We start from the raw sequence: 20,229 nt of genomic DNA, 5'->3' as shown, positions 1-20,229 counted from the left end.
AGGAAAACCTAATTGTACAATGAAAGGTCACTCTTCAGTTTTGAATGAATAGTAAAAGTTTTTTAGTGCTCTCAACTCATCTTTTGAAGTACAGTCTAGCATAGAAATGTGAATAATTAAAATTTTGATTTTGAGAGGTAATATTTGAATATTCATTACATTATAACCTGTTTCTTATGTATGTAGCACCTACAGTAACACTTACTAATTCATATTAATAAGGAATACTTTCCTTTTTATGAATCTTCATATTTTGGAGTGGACCATCACTTGTGGTCCTATAATAGTATTTGATCTCTTTAGGATTAAGAATTACTGAACATTTGTGTTTCAGGCTGTCATTGTTTAAAATTGAAGTGTGGTTTTGGTATAACTTGTAGTCTGCTTCAGCATCTGTTTTCCATATTAAATATTGTCCTAGATTATGAGGAAAAAATAAAATAGCGAGGAGTTTGTTGAAACACGTAGTAAAATCATGAACAAATATTCCTGTGGTAACATGATTTAGAATTGAACCTTAAAAACTCCTTGAAAATTTGGCAGATATATCCCTTAAGTGATTATATACACAAGTAAGAAACCATTATTCCTGACATTGGGAATAAATAGTGAAAATATTTTTTAATAACTTTCTGCAGTTACAGGATATTTTTATTTTGAAACAGGTAGAGATGTAAATCCAAAAAGATACATGTAGGCTTCAGAATAGTTACCTATTGATTTGCTAGAATATATTCCTTATGTACCTTACCTTTATGGAAAATACTCAGTTTGATATATATTTTTTATATTAAAATGCTAAATGAATGACAGCTATTATTATGTGATAGAAGCTACTACAAGTATTTCTTTATAGTCCTCCTCATGTTTATGTTTTAATGCTGATGTGAGAGGGCAAGTAACAACAAGTGTTTGGAAGTTCTGAAGACTGAATTTAGATAAATAGCTAGAGACAGATGTTTTTCAAATTGCCTTGGTCTGCAGAATTGGGTTAGAACACTTATAAGAATTCAGAACTTGGGGATTCAAGGTTGGAAAGAATACAAAAATAATAGGATAGCCAGCCTTACAGTATTCTGGCATTTTTGCTTCAGTTCTGGCCAGAATCCAGAAATACAGAAGGGAATGAAAATGAAAAAATAACAGAGGGGAAAAAAACCCTATAAACTCTTCAGATTCAGCAAGGTCATTTTGGCTTATTTTTTTTTGGGTGAAAGTCCAATAGCCAGGAAGGTTTTGCACATCTATGGCTTGTTTAGTTTATGAATGATGGAAGCACAGGTAAGAAGCCCTGGGTCACACCCTGGAACACGGATGGCCGTGTCTCGTGCTGGACAGAGATCTCCCTGCAGTGCTGCCTCAGCTGAGCTTGGAGCAGGTGCCAGGAAATCCCTGATGTACTGGCTGCTGCTCCTGGCCTCTCCTGCCAGCTCCAAGGGTTTCTGGAGCCTGCCTTCCCTGGCTGTCCCTGCCTGTGTTGGGGGGAGCGCTGTGCTTAGGTAGGACCAGGGATCAACACAGAGGATCTGCAGCTGTGGCTGCCCTACAGCAGCACAGCCAGGCTTTCGTTTTCTTCTTGGCGTAGAGGATTTGCTGCAATATTGGCCTGCTTGTGTAGGCTTGCCCCAGACAGAATTCATAAAAAGCCAACAGTTACTAAAAAAGAAAGGAACAGGAAATAAGTATTTGTGTTATGGTTACTTCTAATTTTAGAATGAGGGAGTTTCGTTAGGAAGAATTCTGTTTGGCACACTTCACAATTCAATAAAGTTCCTATTAATATTTCCTGAGTAGTGAAATTAATAGTAGCTTATATGTGATACAAGGAGCCAAGAGGTGTCATAGTCAAAAAGATGGGGTAGGTACATAATTTTGCAGTTGTGTTCTGGTTTGATGAATACTTACATATCCAAGGCTTCATCTGCCAAGGACACATCCATGAATGCTGTTGCTGTAATTAGGACGCTAAATGGGGAGAGCTGGTGGAGAGTATTGGTCTTGTGAATGGCTATTGTATGAAGAGGTTGTCAATTGGGAAATTTCTTGTCCAGCTGTTGTATTTTATATACATTAGTGAGGTTCAGAACCCAGTTTACAGTATGGTTTTCCTCATCCAAGCAGAAGTGGACCCTGCTCAGTTATATAGCATTTCAGCATTTTGTGGCATTTGCTACACTGTCCATGGAAAAACTTGCAATTATGTTTGTTCTGGAGTCTGAAAAAAATTACTTTTATTTCAGGGGATATTGATTATAATGCTGTTATCCTTGTAATGTAAACGTCATATAAGAAAAAGGGGTGTAATTCAGTATATAGAGAAAAACTTGGTTATAAGAAGTGCTTAGTCAACTAAAATTATCAACTTCAAGATATGAGATTAACAGGGTAGATTTTCTGGTTCAGGCAGTTGAAGGGGACTAGGCAATAACCAGCAAGAATGTGACTTCAGGGGTGACCTTATTAGTTTTAGCTTTAATGGTTTTGGCAACTCGATTTCTCATGTAGTTTGTAGATGAGGCCCATCTGTTGCATTTGGAAAGTTTCAGATTTTCAATGACTTGGCTAAAAGTCAGAACAGTTGAGAATGGAGGGAGAAGGAAGAAATAGCAAAGACTTTTTTGTAAATAATCTAATTTCCATCTGCTTTGTGGTGACTGCAGTTTTACGTGGGCATTTAATATTAATCTTTATCACCTTGCTTGTAAATAAAGTATTGAAACTTTTACAGAAATTTATGTCAGTTTTTCTAAAATTTACTTCAGTGTTCTGTAAAAACTTAGAGGTTCTATGGCTTTGTCAAATAACAACGTGTCTGTACAAAATGCTATTAAATATCACATGGTGTATGTTTACTACCCTACTTTTATGCTTCATGGCTTTTTCAGCTAGAGACTGAGGATCTCCCCCTAAGACAGATACAGGATACCTTGGGATTTTTAAAAGTAATCCTTAGTTTTGGAGAATGCATGGAAAAAATAACACAGGACAGAAAGAGCAGGAGTATTTCTACTCTATTGGGTCACTGAGCCATCATCACATAGCATAGAGGAATATATACAGGTGATCATGAAGAAATACATGTCAGCATTCAGTTCTTGTTTCCTTATTTTGCAGCTGTACATCCTATCAGAACAGTGACTGCTCTTTGTGGCACAGATTCTGCCACCTTCATGAAAGCTGAGCCCTTACTTTGTGACATTGTTGATTTCAGCTGTGCAGCTCAGAGGATGAGTATCAAGTATGAAAAATGATGGCAGAAATCTGACATGGAATGACCATCATAGCTGGCTCTGGTTTAATCCTGAGATAAAAAGTGTCCTGTTAGGACAGGACCAGCAAAATTAGAGTATTGTACATAAACCTTTAAAACAGAGCTACAGAGAAATTGCACAGCTAAAATTGATATGGCTGAAACTGAACATTATTGGTATTACTGAATACAGATATTAATGACAGAAGCTTCTGTTACAAAAGAGCCTCTGCTTACTAATGCTTTGCATTTATAATGGCCTAAATTCTCCAAAGATCTGGTGGTTTACCAATCTCTGGGAATTTGGGGCCAGAATGTCCTCAGCATAGCAAAGGACGAGGCCAGTGATGACCCTTCACATTGCCATAAGAAGAAACCCAGAATACTTTTAGGGAGACCGTAAATTAATTTGGTCTCAGAAATTCTTACTGCATTTAGCATTTACTTATATAAAAATAATAACAAAAACAAATGAAAGGCTTTCAGGAAGAAGTGTGCAGATCATCCCGTTATCCTGTATTACATCAGAAATACATCCACCCACTCCCTCAAACTGATGAGTTTTAATGTTAGCTAAATGAAAGGATGGCAAAAGTTTGCTTTGAAAACAATGCACTGGCCTCACTCCCTTTTATGCTCTGATGGTTGTTGCTTTCGTGGTGTGTTCACCAGCCCAGCTATGGCCATGCAGGTAAATTACTCATGAGTTTAATTATTTAAAGGATTGGACTTCCTGTACTTCAGTGTGACTCAGTGGATTCTAAAGCCTTGATTTTTTTCAGGTAACTAGTGGGAGCTTAATAAAACACGGGGATAAATATTTTTTCCCCTGCTCTGGAGAGTGATGTAGCAGCAGCTCTCTTCAGGTACCAGTTGTCACCCAATACCAAGCTATTTGTCATACTCATTTCACACCTGAATGGTGTCGATCTGCCCACGGTGATAATCCCACCCTTTGATCTGTACCTTCAAAAAGTGATTGTTTTTGTGACACAGGGCATTATTACTCTAGTCTGACTTTAATGAGCTGTATGGATGAAGTCTGATATTAATCCAAACCGCCCCACGTGAAAGCCGAGAACTCTGAGAACCATCGTTCACAGAGGTGCTCGAGTTCATGTGAACAAAACGTGCAACCATTGTGGGTGCTCTCCTGGCCCCACAGCCTGGGGCATGAATGTGCTTGTTGAACCCTATAGTTCTCAAGTCATCAGCTAAGCCCCAGATAAGATGATGAAAAAAGAGATGAGTGTCTGTGAAGGGGGGGCAAAGCTTTGTCTCCTTCCTTTGTGCCCAGCACAAGTGTGACCCCATGGTCACAGCTGCCCCGGTGTGGCTGCATGGCAGCCTGGCTGCCCCTGGTGTAGCATGATGGCCATCCCAGAGTGCTGTGGGAACTTCATTCCACTCTGCTGCCACTTTGGAGCAATAATAGTTTGAAGATGTGATGAACCAAAATCCCAGTTGCACTGTTGAACAAAGATGTAGAACTACAGTAATAGTCCTGGTTAGTTTTGTGTGTTACGAGTGCTTCATCTCACTGGAGAGACTTGAGGTAAGCTCCTGGTGGTGCTGGGGTGCAGCCTTTGGAAAGCAGGGATGTACATACCAAGTCCCACTGAAATCATTCATAAATACCCTTTTCAATAGATGTCATGGGATAAGTACCCTGAGGCTTGGTAGCAAAGCAGCAGTGCCACAGTCTGTTCTGAGGAAGTCTTCTCTTTTCTTAACATCGTCAAGTTCAAACCCACCTGTTTCCTGTGAAGTTTGAACCTAATGACGGGATTTCTGGTTTTAAAAAGAAATTTAGTGGAACAGCTGTTTTTAAGTGGGTGTTGAGGGATACATTTCTCTGAGGAGACAAAATTGAACTGGGGTTTCATAACCAGGATGGGGATGGCCTATTCTGCACTGCAGCAGCTTGGTGAAGAGCTAACTCATTGCAATACACTCATGCTCCAAGGGCACAGCCTCTGGAGATACCTTAAGAAGGTTTTCTGTTAAGCACTTCTTGCTAAAATTAAATGGAGAGTATTAAGGGCAGGGAAAGTGCCTACAAAAGCTGTTAAAATTACGTTACAAGTGACTATAGCAATCTGTAGCAATCTGTATGGTTTGAACAACTTGGACAATACACTGAGGAAAAACTGTTCAGGAGTGCTGGGAGTTATCCAAGGTAGGCAGAGGAGCAAAGGGAAAGTCAACATGACCTTTAGAATTTGCTTAGAGGATAATGTTGGATTTCTTATGTCCAGTACTAATTCAGTAGAATTAGAGCTACTAATTCAGTATTCATTTTGCATTCCAATGATTTAAAATAGATATTTCATTTACTGTTTTCACCAGATATATATTCCTAGGTTATATCATGCAGCACTGCTTTCCAAAAACTAAATGGTCTTTTTCCAGGAAATTTCACTGAGATTTATTTTGTTTTCAACAGGCGCAATATTTTCCTGAATCAATGAAAGAAAATGTAGGTTGTTTTCTGGAAAATACTGTCTATAAATTTTTTTAGCACTTCACCTTTTACTTTGAATTTTTAGGGTACTTACCAAAAGGGAAGGAATAGACACACCTAATTGTGGCCATAATAACATTCAAGGATAAGTTATCCTAATAAGCAATGGTGACCTGTACTTTATAGTATGGTATTTTGTAAGAAAAGAGATACAAGCCTCAGTATATTAAAAATCGTGTAAGTACATTCTAATAACTGACATTGAACTGGTTTAGCATTTCTTCTGTGGGGAACTGAAATTTTCCAATATTTTGCCCAAATTCAAATTTGTTAAAGTGAGAGGAAAAGTAATATTCCTATTAATAAATCATAACATTTTAAGTAGTGAATAGTAAAATAGTAAAATACATTTCCATCTATTTTAATGAAAGTTAAGACATGTTAGATTTTCATGAAGAATTAATATAAAAACCAAAATTAGCTTATTTAATATAATGAGTTAATGTGGGTAGGCCAAGTTTCATGTAGCTGTAAAAGGCAGCTTGGAGGAGAGAGGATGTCAGCTTGGAGTCCATGCTTGTTAGGTAACAATTTTTTGAAAAGAAGGCACAGTATTTATTGTTGTTCTTTTAATAATTTTTCTCCCTTTTTAGAATATACACAACTTGTTCTTTCCAGTGTGAAATAATCTCTTTCCCAAGATTTATTTTAAAATTTGGCTTCATTTTCATAACCTTCTGTTAAATATTTACCACTTTTTCTCCCTGGGAAGATAATCTATGATCTCCATCACATCTTTACCATTAAATACTATTTCAATATTTTCTGCAGGAGCACCTGTCATTAAAAAAGTACATTGTGGACATTGTGATTGAGAGTTCCGTTCCTGTGGAACCATTAAAAGATGGAGAGGAGAAACAGAAAATTAAAAAGAAAGCCAAAAAGCTAAAGGCACGGATGAATTCCAGGTAATACAAGTTTCTTTTTATTTTTTTCCTCTAAGTTTTGTTCCAAACTTTACCTTTTGTCCTCTACTATGAGTGCAGTGGAAGGCTGAAAAAAATGTAAAATTATTTGCTTTGGGAGTGTCTTGAAAATAACACTGATGAGCCTAATTTATGGCCACTTTCTCTGATTGAGAAAGAAAACTGAATATCGATCTGGGGCCCTTGGTTTCACCTGTTAAGAGCTTTTCTCATAATTGGATGCCAGTGCCCTGCCAAAACTGTAGCCTCTTCTAGCATACAATAGCATGTTTAAATTTGTGTAAACCATGCCTATTTTTCTTTCTAGCTATTGATTTTTAAATGAAGTATCAAAGAAAATCAATAGTAATCAACAAATAGAAGTCAGCCTGCTGTAGTGTCAAATCCCATGACTAAATTTAATCATTTTTTGTTGCCTGTCACAACAAGAAGAAAGTTAAAAATATCTTAAAGCGGAAAGTGAGTTGTCAGACGTGCAATTTGTTCTTAGTCTAAAAAGTGACATCTGCAAATAAGTGTGATGTGCAGGACATCATTATATCATGAACTGGCAGTGTCACTCTTTATGGCTCAGTAGTCCCCAGCTCAGGTTAATGCTCAGCTGAATATTGTAACATATTTTTGCATTTCTCTCTAAAAATACTTCTCAGGTAGGTAAGAGTCATTGTTACATATGTTCTCTGCCTTTTTAAGTAAGAAGGGTTTCAAATAAGAGGAAAAAGCTTGCACAGATTTTTAGAGCTACAGGAGAAGTGAGATGTTTTATTAACTCATAGCAGTGCTAAAAATGGCACATAAGTCTTCAAAACCGCAACACTCTTAGCAATGTATTATTGTTTCTGACTGCTCTCCTCTTTGGATGAGCAGATCCACTATCTGAATATCACATTAGAGCACACTGTTGGAACTGGATAATGTTCTTCCAGGTTTCTAGTTGCTCAAAATGCAGAGTTATTCATATGACCTGTTGATTTAATGCACTTAGAGTCCAGTTTTAATTATTTCTCCAGGGCTGCTTCTGTTGAATTTAGTCAAAGAATTGTCAGACCTTGGAATACAAGTTCAAATAATAAAGTTTTTCTCCTATCTGTGCCAACAATAAATTTTCAGAACATTTTGAATTTGTATGTGTCAGACTCCTGTGTGAGTCAGCATATTTGTCATCAAAAATTGTAATTAAAAGAGTAATAAAGGGCCATCATTTTACACTGGTGATGTACTATTGAAAAATACAGTGAAATTTTCAAAATTTAAGTTTTATTGAGGAGACATGAAGTTCACGTTCATTAAGCTTGTTTTTACTTTTAAAGGGTAGCTAAAGTTTTCAATGGCTTTGCTGTCCTTGAAGATAACTCAGAGTTAAATAGAAGATTTTCTGATGTTTTCACAAAAGACTAACTAATAAATATGTCCAGTAGCAACATAAAGCAGAGGTATTTTGATGTTGATAATTCAGAGTTTCATAGGTGTTAGCATACTATCTACAGACCATGTTTTAGTATATATTTGCAACTCTTCTCTAGAAAAAGAAATCGTTACAACAAATGCCCTTACACCTCAGCACTTGAAATGTCACATTCATTAAGTTTCTAGGAAGCTGTGATATTTTAAACTGGAAAAAAATAAGAACTGCATCCAAATAGGTTCCTGTTGCACTCCTGAGTTTCCAGATCTTAAATCACTCTTGCAATATCAAAGCAATGAAGGGCAGAGGTGAATGAGGGGACAAATGGTGATCAATGGGATATTAGATGTGTTGAGAAGTTTCGTTGGTCTTATTAATTATATTTATAACCCTAAGCCTTTTAACTGGTGCTATCAGTAACAACTGATATATAGGTAAGTAAATTATCTCAGGTTATCCTGTATGTGCTGCTAGCAGAAGAATATCTGGATACTCACACAGGAAAAGCAGGCTTGATGAAAGCTAAATGGAAGCATTAGAGGTGTGGTTACCAGATAGGTGGTACATGCTTTGCAGGGGATTTAAAGAACTCCAGCCATGTGCATTTAGTAACAGGGTTTTGGGATGATAATTCAGGTTTGACTGACTTGTCTGTACAGAAGCTGAATGTGTTGTTTCTGGCTAGGAAGGCAAAAGGTTAATAAAGGAATCTCACCTTCATGTTTAATACTAAATTCAGCTGTGATTAATGGCTTTATTAATGACCTACAAATCAGAGCTAGTGGTGATGTAACAATATTTGTGTGGAGCATAAGTTGGAATGGTTAAGCAAATGAAAGGAAAATCTGAGTAGCTTTGTGAAACTTGAGCCTTTTGGGTGAACAGAAAATATAAAGAAAGGTTTAATATATGTATCTGAGAGAAATGTATCTGCATCACTGCAGTGCCTGGATTAGTTTTGCTTTATATGTGTGTTGTTAGAAATGGGTTACAGGATTGTCACTGGATCCTGCCTTGGTCCACGAGCAACTCAGGATTTTCACCTGTTAGCACAGGCTGGCTGGAGTGAAAACAAGCAGTGAAAAAAGGTCTTGTCTCTCTCTTCCTACTTTTTGGCATATGGCCAGTTTAAATAATACTTTTAAGGGACTAAAGAGGCTGTATTTCTGTTTCCAACAGTAAAGGAGTCATTGGTGGGGGTGTTTCTATGCTGTTTGCCTAACATTCATTATGTTACAATACAGTCAGTAGCTAACATAAAAAATGCTCCTGTGCCTGCAAATATAACCAATGATTTGTATGTTAGTTGTAATCTCTCTGATGTACTAATCTGGTTTGCACTACATGTCTGAATCATTAATATGTTATATAATAATATTGCTTATATTGTGTATTTTTATCATAATATTGTATAGCATTGTATCACTAATAGTTTTATAATAGGCAGTAGATTACTACAGTTTTATGTATCATTTGTGCAATTTTCTACCATTTGAAAAGTCAAATACACCATTTGTGTACTGATGTTATTCCCAAGTAGTAATGTTAATCATCAATTGTTAATGGCCAATGGCCAATAGTTAAGCACCAGTATGGGTTATGGCAGGGCAGCATTGACAGAGATGCTGTGCCTTACTATGAAGCAGAAAAACCCAAAGGTTTGAACTCCATTGTTTGTATTACATCCTGTACACTTTAGACAATTGTCAATAATAATGAATATTTTCTCCTCCAGGGCAAAGGAATATGAGAGCTTGATGGAAGCAAAAAATGCTGTGTCTGATTCCCCATTTAAAGCCAAGTAAGCATTTATCTCTATATATTTTAGACATATGCTATTGTCCTCTGTCTGTCACAGAAATGCCCCTGAAATTTCCGGTGGAGCAGGTGTGGAAGGTTTCCCCTCAGTATGAGGCATGTTGCCATCTTGAGTTACAGGTCAGTCTCTGATCCAAATGGTCAGACTTTAATGAATGCAGTTTTTTTCTGAAGACACTGTATATCTTAACCTGTGTTGCAGTAGTAAAGAGAACATCCCTTTCTTACCTGGAAACAAGAAGGCTTTACTACAAGACTGGTGGTGAAAATTCAGCCCTGGAATTTTGGGACTGGAAATCTTATGTTTGACCTCCATTTGGTCAGAAACAAAGGTTCTTGTGGTGGAAACACAGATGTTTTAATGCACAGATGTCTTAGTCTGACATTAAGCTTTTTAAAGAATAGACCTTTTTATTGTCAAGGACAAGGCACAGATGAAAACAGCTGGATGGTAAGGTTAAAACAAGATCTGTGATCACTGACAAATTCCTTCTGCTTAGTTTGAAAGTGAAAATTGCTCAGCTTTTGTGTTCTGATTCTGTTGATACCAGTTGGGAAAAGATGCAGAATATTTGGATTTCCAAAAGTATTTTGATAAGGTCTATCACCTAAGATTTTAAAAGAAACTATATATGTGTAGTTTAAGTGAAGAACGGTTAGGGAATTGAAAAGAAGTGGAGTATTTCATTAGTCCTTGGCAGAACAGGGAGGTCACCAGTAGAGTTCTGCAATTCTGTGATGGTCAACATACTCACAAGTGACTTGGAAAAAGAGGGCCAGCAGTGAGGGGGCAGAGTGTGATGCTCATACAGAGATCCAGGACCATAGGGACAAGAGCTGGTGCTGAATGATAACTTTGAAGAGAGCGAGTGACCAGGTAGTAAAATGGCAGGCGAAATCCAGTGTATATTGAGTGCTACACAATGGAGAGGGAAGACAGAATTCAATTATATCTTCACATAAAAAAGTGTGGGCCTTGAATTTGCAGATGTAATAGGTAATTCCAGGAAAATATCAGCTTAGTACTCTCAGCAGCACATAGAAATCCTTGGTTAAAATTACTTAAGAAACAAGCAAAAACAGAACAAAGAATGTCATCAGGTACAAATACCCAGGTCATTTACATCTTGTGAGTAGGATGTGAAGTTCTAGTTCTTTGTTTCTGAACAGATAAGGTACAATTGCTAAAGGTTCAGAGGCACCAGAAAAGAAAATCTGTACTATTTTCAGGTATAACTTACGTATTAGGAAATAAGTAAAGTAGTACATCTCATTTTGGAGGAAAATTTGATAATGGGAGGAAGTTCTAATGGGGTTAAGTTACGGAGATCTACAAGGTCCTAAATGGCATGGAAAAGATGGATGCTGATTGTTGGCTGTCCTTCTTGGTATCAGAATAAGGGAGCACAGGGGAAAGCTGGAGCCAGGTTCTAAAGAAACCAAACCCGGTGTTCTTAATGCAGCGTGCAGGGACATGTAGGGAACTCCCTGACAGAATTCACACAGGTGCTAACTGACAGGTTACCTGCATTCCTGCAGTTCTAGGAAAGTGCATCCAGCCCAGGAGACTCCTAAACCAAAAATGGGGAAACAAACAGATTGATTATGCAGGCCTGCCCTGTTCTTAGTGTTCCTGAGACATCCGTTCCCAGTGGGCAGATGGTATGTGTGCCTTAGTTGTAGCTTAGCTTAGGGAGTCTGTAGCATCAGTCAAGGGTCTGTGAGATTTCAAGAGCTGGATTCAAAAACCCTCATCCTAAAATTGCAACAACTTTGTAGATTGGGATATTTGTCTTCAGACTGAGCTAGTAACCTGTACCAGATCCTCTATATTTCGTGGCTGTTTCCATCACTCATAAATTGCTGAGGAATTGGCACTTTGCACAAGTTGCTGGTGGTTAAGCAGTTCAGATCCTTGCAGTTAGAGCTCCTTGGCTGTATGTACAACTAGCCTGTATGCAAGTATCTTTTACATAGGCTTTTCAATAGCTTGAAAACTGCTGCTGAATCTTAGATGTATTTTAAAATAATAAAAATCTATCACTGAGGTTTGACATAAGAAAATGACCCATCTCCAGCAGATGGCACACCTGCATAAACACATAAAAGAGTTGGCTTCGTTTCTTGGTAATCAGCACTTCAGTTTGCAAGATTAATTTCATGGTATATTAGGACTTTTAGATTTGTGGCTTCTATGTTTTGCTTTTCTTTGCTACTAGCAAATAAAAAATTAGGTTCTAGTCATCAGAAAGTAGAAATGTGTGCATTTGACTCTGAAGATATTAATAAGCTCTAGTGCCTCAGCATTAAATTCTGAGATCATCAGTGATGTAACTTGGTCAGTTCTGTCTCAATTGCAGCACAAGAGAAACTTAGATTTTTAATTTACTAAAAATGTTTTCAAATCTTTTGACTGATCCTGAATTTACTGATCTTGAGTTTTCATTTTTCTTTATGTAATTAATTGCTCTTTTGCTTTCAGGCAGAATCTTCTGTTCCATCTGCCTTTTTAGTTTCTTCCTTTATTGCCTCTGTTAGGGCTGTACCTTTTTAGATGTGAACTAGTGTGATGGCCACTGTGTAGCTCACTTCCATCACAGATCTAGGAGGTCTCTTTTGCAGTCTTCATGTAGAAACCTAGAGACCTATCAGCTTCTTACATCTAAGTTTTTAAAACATAGTTTCAGATACCATAGTTACTGTTACTTCCAAAATTATGCAACTTTTTACCTACTATGAGGGCTTAAATATTTGTGAGCATCTTTGAAATCGAGAGGATAAAAATTCTAGCTCAAGTCTGAACTGGCTTTTTAAGAAGGAGTGTCTGTGAGTCAACCAGAAGCCCAGTTTATTAAAATGTGTTTACTTTACATAACACATACTACAAAATGGGAGAAGAATAGGAAAGTATTATCTCTTTCTGTAAGAGAAAGGGTGAGAGGGCAAGAAATTTTGAGGCAAGAGTTTTAGCCCAGACTGTATCTGTTTACATGGCACAACATAGTCCAAGTATAGAGAAAAATAGTAGGAAAACACAGAACTAAGTACAGTACTTAACCAAGACCAGTAGGAAGAGTCAGCATTAAGAAACAAACAATAGTAGGTCCGAAGCATTATTACCTTGAGAAGCTGTGCAAGCAGTCAGAGTATTGGCTCTTCAGCCAGAACACCGTGTGCCGCACAAGGATTCCGTGATTAACTGCTGCTGTACCTGGCTGAGGGAGCAAACTGCTGCCAGCTGGGAGTCTGCACAGCTCTCAGGAGATCTGTAGCGTTACTGAGAAAAGTCATGTCCCAGAAGGAAGGGGCTAAAACCCCAGAGAGCTAAATGCATTCTTTGGGCCAAAACAAATGCCAAGACTTCTTGTTTTTCCCAAAGGAAGGTTTGAAGTACTCAGATTGGAGTGGAAGTGTACCAATGAACAAAAGATATCTTTTGACTTAGAGGGCTGTGGAACTTAAAAATGGAGAAGTTCCCTTTTAAAGTCTCTTTAAAATGGGACACAATTGGTAGATTTATTTATTTGCTTAACAGAAGCAATGTCGTTTAGAATTAAATAAATATATCTTTCTTTTATGCTTCCTTGCTTATGCCACATTTCTTTATCTACTCCTCTACCCCCAAACTGAGAGTGTCTTCATAAACAACCAGAACCATTTATGGAATGCAATTTCTTATCTGATTTTAGTTCTTAGTCATGTTGTCAGTTGTTACAGAAGAAAGACAGAACCCAGAATTAGTCTTTGGCAGGTAAAAAGCCTTTTTAGATCACCTCTAAGATTAGGCCACTTTAATATTATGAGACCACTGGTTTCCTGATGCAGCTGATAGACTGTTTCAGTGGTTCTTACTTAGTTTAAGGTTTGCAGATTTATAAAACCTTTTGCACTAAGGAAGCACTGATCCAAGTGCTTTCTAAGCTCTACACTGGTACTCACTAATAGCAATAAGCAGACAGGCTTTATCCTACTTTGATGGACACGGTGTGTATCCCCTTTTCAGTGTCACAGGAGATTCATGACTGGGATTGTAAATGGCTCTAAGTAGTTCTTTCTTAGAAATGACTCTTAAAAGATGGCTGGGACAGTTGGGGCTTTTTTAGTAGGTGTTAAAAAAAATTGTGCACATTAGGGAGTGGGGTGGGATAATTCAAAATACTGCCTTGTTTGGTAGGTATTTTGGTCTCTGAACTATTTTACGTGCTGAGAGGAACATTCACAGCAATGACGGTGGACATTGTCACCTGGAGCAGCCAGCTGTTGCTCCCTGCTTCTCTCCACTGTGCATTTGCTGGTTGGTCCCTGGTGGCATTTAGGTAGTTTTGTAAATGCTAGTGGACTCTTGGTGGGTTTTTAGTATTAATTCATATTCTCTGGGAACTGCTCTGAGTAATTATTTAGTGTCCAGTCTACTAGGATAACATGGCAAAACACGTGTCAGGTGTCCGTCCATTAGAGCATTCTCAGGTGTCCATCAGAGCACCTTTTTAAAAGGGAAGGAAAACATTTTCACGGAGTTAGAGGGTTATTTACATGTATTTAGTATCTTCTAATGCAGAGGCCATATATTTCAGTGTTAAATATCCAGATAGCAAAGTACAGTTGTCATCCTTCAATACAACAGGAAAACTAAAATGAAAGATTGCCGTGTGCCTGAAGGGAATTTAGCAGCTTTGCAGGGGGAAAAAAGTTAACCTTTTGGTCTAATATTTTAGCCAGTCTCTCCTCCCATAACAAGAAATTGTTTTAATGCATTCGTTTTATTTACCTTTTTCTTTTAAACTGTAAAGGGATACTTCAGATAGTATGGGAATTGGAACCACTGTTATCCTGGAAACAGACTGCAGCATTAAAAAAGGTAGAAAATGAAATATTATTTCCTGTAAGAGTCTAGTACAGAGAAGATGGGAAAGCAATGTGAAGTTTGTTCTTTCAGAAGCCCAAAGCTAAATGTCTGTAACAATATAGTACTTTTTTTCTTTCATTATGATATATCAGTGTATTCACAGGATAAACTCACCTTGTAGGTTTTCCTGGTGTAGTAGGCTTAGAGTTCAGTCAGGCCAGTTATAAGATATTGTACTAAAATACTGATTACTGAGGAAGAAAACAGACAATCTCTGAAACTGGAAGTACTTGTACAAAATTTAATTTCCACATGTGGAAACTGTAGAAGATCCAGAGTGTAAATAAAATAAAATTCAGATAAACTTTAAAACAAGACAAATACCAGGTTTATGATTGGGCGGGCAGTGGATTTCCTCTTCAGAGAATGGCTAAAACATTCTCATGGGAATACAAATCAATATATTCAGAAAGTAATATTTCTAGGAATTCTTCATCGTGTTTCAGATTTCCGTTTGAAGCACTGCAGAAGGTGTATGAAGCTGCAGGTGGTTCTGTCTGGCAGTGTTTGGGGCTGTGTCCAGCTGTGGAATGGTGTTTCCATGGCACACCCTGCAGCGGCTGGAGGATGCCCCATGTGCCAGGACAACATGAATTGTAGTGCAGGGGTGGCACTGGGGCACAGGGAAGATGCAGGGGCTGGAGGCTGCTCTCGGGGGATGCAGCACAGCTCTGTCTGGGGCAGGGCAGGAAGTGCCACAGCTGCTCTCAGTTCTCTCCGGCACGGGCAGCCTCGGGAAGAATCGGGGCTGTGTGTCCGGCTGGCACCTGGCCGCCCTCGCAGGAACGGCCGGGGGGAGAAACCACTCCTTCCATGAGGAACTGCCCAGCAGCCAGCACTCAGTGCAGTCACACCGATCCTTCTGTGGGGACATCAGTGTACAGCCAAGAAACTGGGTTAAATCTGGAAGTGCTGGATACATTGATGCTACTATTTGAAGGCTTTTTTTTCTGGAGATGAAATGTGGTGTATAAATATTAATGGCTTTTTTTCCTTTGGCCTATAAAATATATTAACCCTGCTAAAAAAATTTAGCCCGTCTTAAAAGAAAAACCTTTGATATGAATATCTCTTGTTTTCCCATTTGCAGTGCAGAAAGATCAGATACTGCATTTGTATTTGCTGAACGTACAATTTATTAGTTTACATTATGGTAATGTTCCAAGACCCATCAGTGCCTAATGTCCTTCTGATATTTCTTCTGCATTCTGAATTATCTGTTTGTGGGGAGTACTAAAACCTTAATAAATGAGATGTAAATAATTTTAGAGAAAAAGACGTTAACTTCCTCTTTTGTCCTGCACAGTAAAGTTTCAGTTATTTATCATTCCTTGTATGGCTTAGTAAGCATTGGAGGAGTGAAAATTGGGGGACAGAAGGAAGACTAATTGTCCTGAAATGTTTGGATTTGGACTCAATGGTATTTCCAGAGTCACTGGATCAGGTGTGGATGCCATGTCCTGGTAATCCCCAGTGCATACCAAGAGCATGCAAGGAGTCCAGTATGTGCAAAGAGTTCTCTCTTTCAAAATCCTTTCATAGCAATGGCAAATTCTACATCCAAGCACAAGTCCTGTTGCATAGATTTCTAGTCCTTTGAAATAGTCCAGAAATTATTCTTATTTCCCTGACACGGCCAAGAAGTCAGTATGAAGGATATTTAAATAATTTCTCCAAGGTTCAGTCGGTGGGAAGAGGCAGTTTTTATTTCCCTTCTCCTCCCCATGTGATCACTCAGCATCCATTAACTGTTTTTGGCAGAAGACTCACCCTGCAGTAGGATATGAGGATGTAAGAGGTAATTCTTTAACGTGGCAGAATTGGAAATTCCTCCTTCTTACTGTATGATGCTGAACACACACTGAGAAAGTTTGAATTTTGTTAAAAGTGTACAGACAGACTTTTAGAAGAAATGGAAAGCTGGAAGCTTTTCCTTGGGAGTTAGTGCTGTACAGCTTGTTTTTAAAGCGAGGACAGAAACTGAACGTGATGTTTAACTTACGGAGCATCTTAATAGACTGAAGAAAAAGACACTTCTGTTAGTTCTGTCAGCTGAAGGCTCAGTGTAATATGATTATGTTCTCGGAGTCATTGTGAGTAGTGTTTTGATAAACCGTACACATTTTGTATGCCAATGCCTGATGGAGATTAGGAAAGCGCCTTTCTTTAGCCTTTGTGGTTAATCCTGGTGGAATTCCATTCCTGTGATGTTAAATGAAGCAAATGGAAACCTGTCTTGCTGTCTTCTGTCAGATGAAGTTACAATGTAGTGTGGTGGGCTTTATATATGCTTTAATCATGGAATTTGAGTAGATATACCAAAGAAATAAAGTAATTTTTGCTTAATGTGCTAGGATATTGCCAAGGCAATAGCCATTCTAAATCCCATTCAGTGAGAATACTCTGTTTGTGGACTGCAGCAGTTCCACTTCTCATTGGTCCTGTGGTCTTTTGATTTACTATCCAAGTCCTGCAGTTATTTGGGCTTTGGCTTTTAATTTTGTTTCCCATTTTAACTTGTGGCTTACTGAGGTAGACAGAGGTTTCCTCCAACCTCATTTTCCACAGAGGAAATAGCAGTGCAAAAAAATCTCATCAGGATGTAATCTCCTTTTATTTTTCTTGTCACAGAAAAATCCTGGTTGTATATTAGTGGGTTCAACTGACCAGATGATAAAAAGTCTAAGACTCAAAATTCTACAAATCATTTTTATTTATATTTCAAAAATATATATGTATCTTCAGCATGTCTTGAAAGCTATTAATGAAGCTCCTATTTTTTTCAAGGAGAAGACACAGAGTGCCTGTTTTCTCTTGATTAAGTAGAAACTCTCTATTCTTCCCCAAATTAATATTCTGATATTGGGGATTTTTGGTTTTGGAGTTTTCTTGATGGTGTGACTGTTGTGGTACATTCTTCAGCCATTCCATCTCCTGTCTGACTTCTGGGACTTCTGTAATCCTTTCCAATCCTCTGTGGTCACTTTGTGAATGCCTTCTGGCCCTTTTACACTGATATCTCCTGTTTTATGATGAGCATTGTTCCCCTTCCCCTCTCTTTTCCTTCCTGTGGGCTTCTATTGTGTAGGCTTCCAGTCACAGCAGTGTCTCCCACTCCTCTGCTGTTACCAGCTTTGTCCCACTTCAGTGCAAATTGCTCAGTAGATGATACCAAAGGTCCACCAAGGCCTGAGCCTTGTGACCCAGAGCAGCGAGGAGGAGACACTGAGGCAGTGACAGCAAATCCATGGCAAGTATGGAATGACACTTTCTCCGACTTCTCTCAGTCTCCAGTTAAGGGACTCTGCCAGCACTTGTCTCCTCTGCCTTGCTGCTCCCACAGAGGTAGAAGTCTCCACCAGTCAAGGCACAGAAGGATAAACTCTGTGTTTTGAGTGCTGTATTTTAGACCTTGGGGTGAGAGAATTGTGCCCTGGCACTGTGTATTTCCCCTCACTGCCAAGCAGGAGAGCACAGGTGAATAGCCTAGATGCAGACGTATAAAACTGAAATGAAACCTAACCTGTGTGTGTCTACATCGCTCCCACCTCTGCATTTTGGCTTCATTTCTGACCCTCGTTAATAAAATGTCCTTTCTGAGGTAGGCTACAAAGCCATTGCTTTTCTCTTATTCAAATAACCCTGAAGAGCCATTTCTTTTATGATGCCTATAAGAAATCATCCAAGTGGTCCTGCTGTTCCATTTCCCTTACTCAAGTAGGGTGAAACCATTTGAAAATGAGGATGGCAAAAACTAGCAGGATAAGATGTGGCAGAGAAACAGGGAAAGAACAGAAGCAAATGTAGCTAATAAAGAAGCACCTTTCTGACTGTACTGTTCACACTATATCTGTGCTGTTTCCTTTAAAAAGTAGATAGTGAAGTGTCACAGACTCCAAGCTGACTGTATCTCCTGGGATGTTTAGCATCCTGTTCAGAATAGATGATAACATTTTGACATAGATTTTCATGATTCCTTCATTGTTAGCAGAGGTTCATTACAAAAATGTGAGTTAATAAGGGAGTTTTTGTTTTAACTACTCTTTGTTTTCTGTCTTCTATTGAAGGTTACAGCGATTAGCAAAAGACCTTCTCAAGCACCTCCAAATGCAGGATAGCTGTTCCTTGGGGAACAGCAAAGTTCCTGGTCTGGACAGGACTTTAGGAGAGATCTCTCGGATTCTGGAAAAAGAGGTATGGTAACTTATGATTGACTTATAAATTGTTTTGCCCTCAAGTCTCATCAGTTTGGATTTGGGAATGTTAAATATGAGATATTGAAGAATAAATGACCTCTGTGTAACAAGCAGTGTCTGCTATTACACTTTTCACTTTTTCCCCCTGTATTTTCATGAGGATTGTTTTTAGCTTGGGTCATTTCAGTCATCTAGTTTGTAGTGCTTACCCACAAACAGCTTTTACAATAAGGGGCCAAGCCAATTAGCAGAGAACAGAGGAAGGAATTGGATCCAGGTTTGCTGGAGCACCAATCTGTTGAGTTTTCCCAGAGTTCAACAAAGTCAGTGGGTCTTTGCTGGAGGAGGAAGGTATGATATGCGTGTATATGGGATATTTCTAGGTTTTTAAGTTTTTCAAACTGATACGATTGTAGAGCATGTTTTGCTTTATGTTAAATGTTGGATTTTTTTTATTGATAGCACTGTGTTTGCATCTTTTTTCCTATTTCCTCATGGTCAATCTGCTGCAACAATGTTTTGTGACTTGTAATGTGGTTTTTACTCCATTAGGACCACAGTATTTGAGTTTTCAGCTGGAGCATTATGTTCTGTTCTCTCTTTAACCACTAGAAAATAGTTCTCTTTCTTATCTGTAATCAAGACATAATGAAAATTAGTTCTGGAAGAAACCAAATCAATGAAATCTGAGGAGGGGGTTGCATCATTGTGGTTCAGGGCTGATGTTTGTGACAATGAGAGCTCTGCTTGGTGCTTTTCACAGCTTAGTCGGTGTGAAGAACACAATTGTTAATGGCATATGCTTTTAAATACCGGAGGCTGCCTGGGATGCACAGGCTGCTCACGTGTGTTCCCTTGGTTCCTTGGAGCTAGCTGCTCATGAAGCTTAAGAGTGTGTTTGAAAGAGTTGTGCCATTTTCAAATTTTTCAGTGTTTCCATTAATTATAGAAAAATTCATTTTTTTATTGATTTCAAAATACAGAAATCATGTTGTTGCATGACTACTATGAAAAGATGAATCTGTTTTGAAAGTTATCTAAATAATTCTTGGAAACTCTTTGGAAAGTGGAGTTGTAGCCAGCCTTTTACTAGTAGTTATTTGCTGAGATTTTTTAAAATGAGATGTGAATTGCAGCTAAGTGTTACTCATTAATTGTTCACAGGGTTTTGCTGGTTGTTGAGTCTGCAGTGGGGAATTAAAAA

At 38.3% G+C, this 20,229-nt stretch overlaps 1 protein-coding gene across 2 annotated transcripts in view; it reads left to right on the top strand.

Annotated features, from left to right (window-relative positions):
• SCAPER (S-phase cyclin A associated protein in the ER) overlaps positions 1-20,229 on the top strand; it is a 136,389-nt gene that overhangs the window by 50,446 nt on the left and 65,714 nt on the right. For both annotated transcript variants that reach the window (XM_039557826.1, XM_039557828.1), the window contains exons 21-23: positions 6,546-6,682; positions 9,841-9,906; positions 18,897-19,023. In XM_039557826.1, coding sequence (XP_039413760.1) covers positions 6,546-6,682; positions 9,841-9,906; positions 18,897-19,023 — 330 coding nt within the window. The remainder of the gene's footprint in view (positions 1-6,545; positions 6,683-9,840; positions 9,907-18,896; positions 19,024-20,229) is intronic.

The sequence above is a fragment of the Corvus cornix genome, chromosome 10 (assembly GCF_000738735.6).
Source record: "Corvus cornix cornix isolate S_Up_H32 chromosome 10, ASM73873v5, whole genome shotgun sequence".
NCBI classification, from domain to species: domain Eukaryota; kingdom Metazoa; phylum Chordata; class Aves; order Passeriformes; family Corvidae; genus Corvus; species Corvus cornix.
The sequence above is the reverse complement of the archived record's forward strand: the minus strand, read 5'-3'. Positions and strand labels throughout refer to the sequence as shown.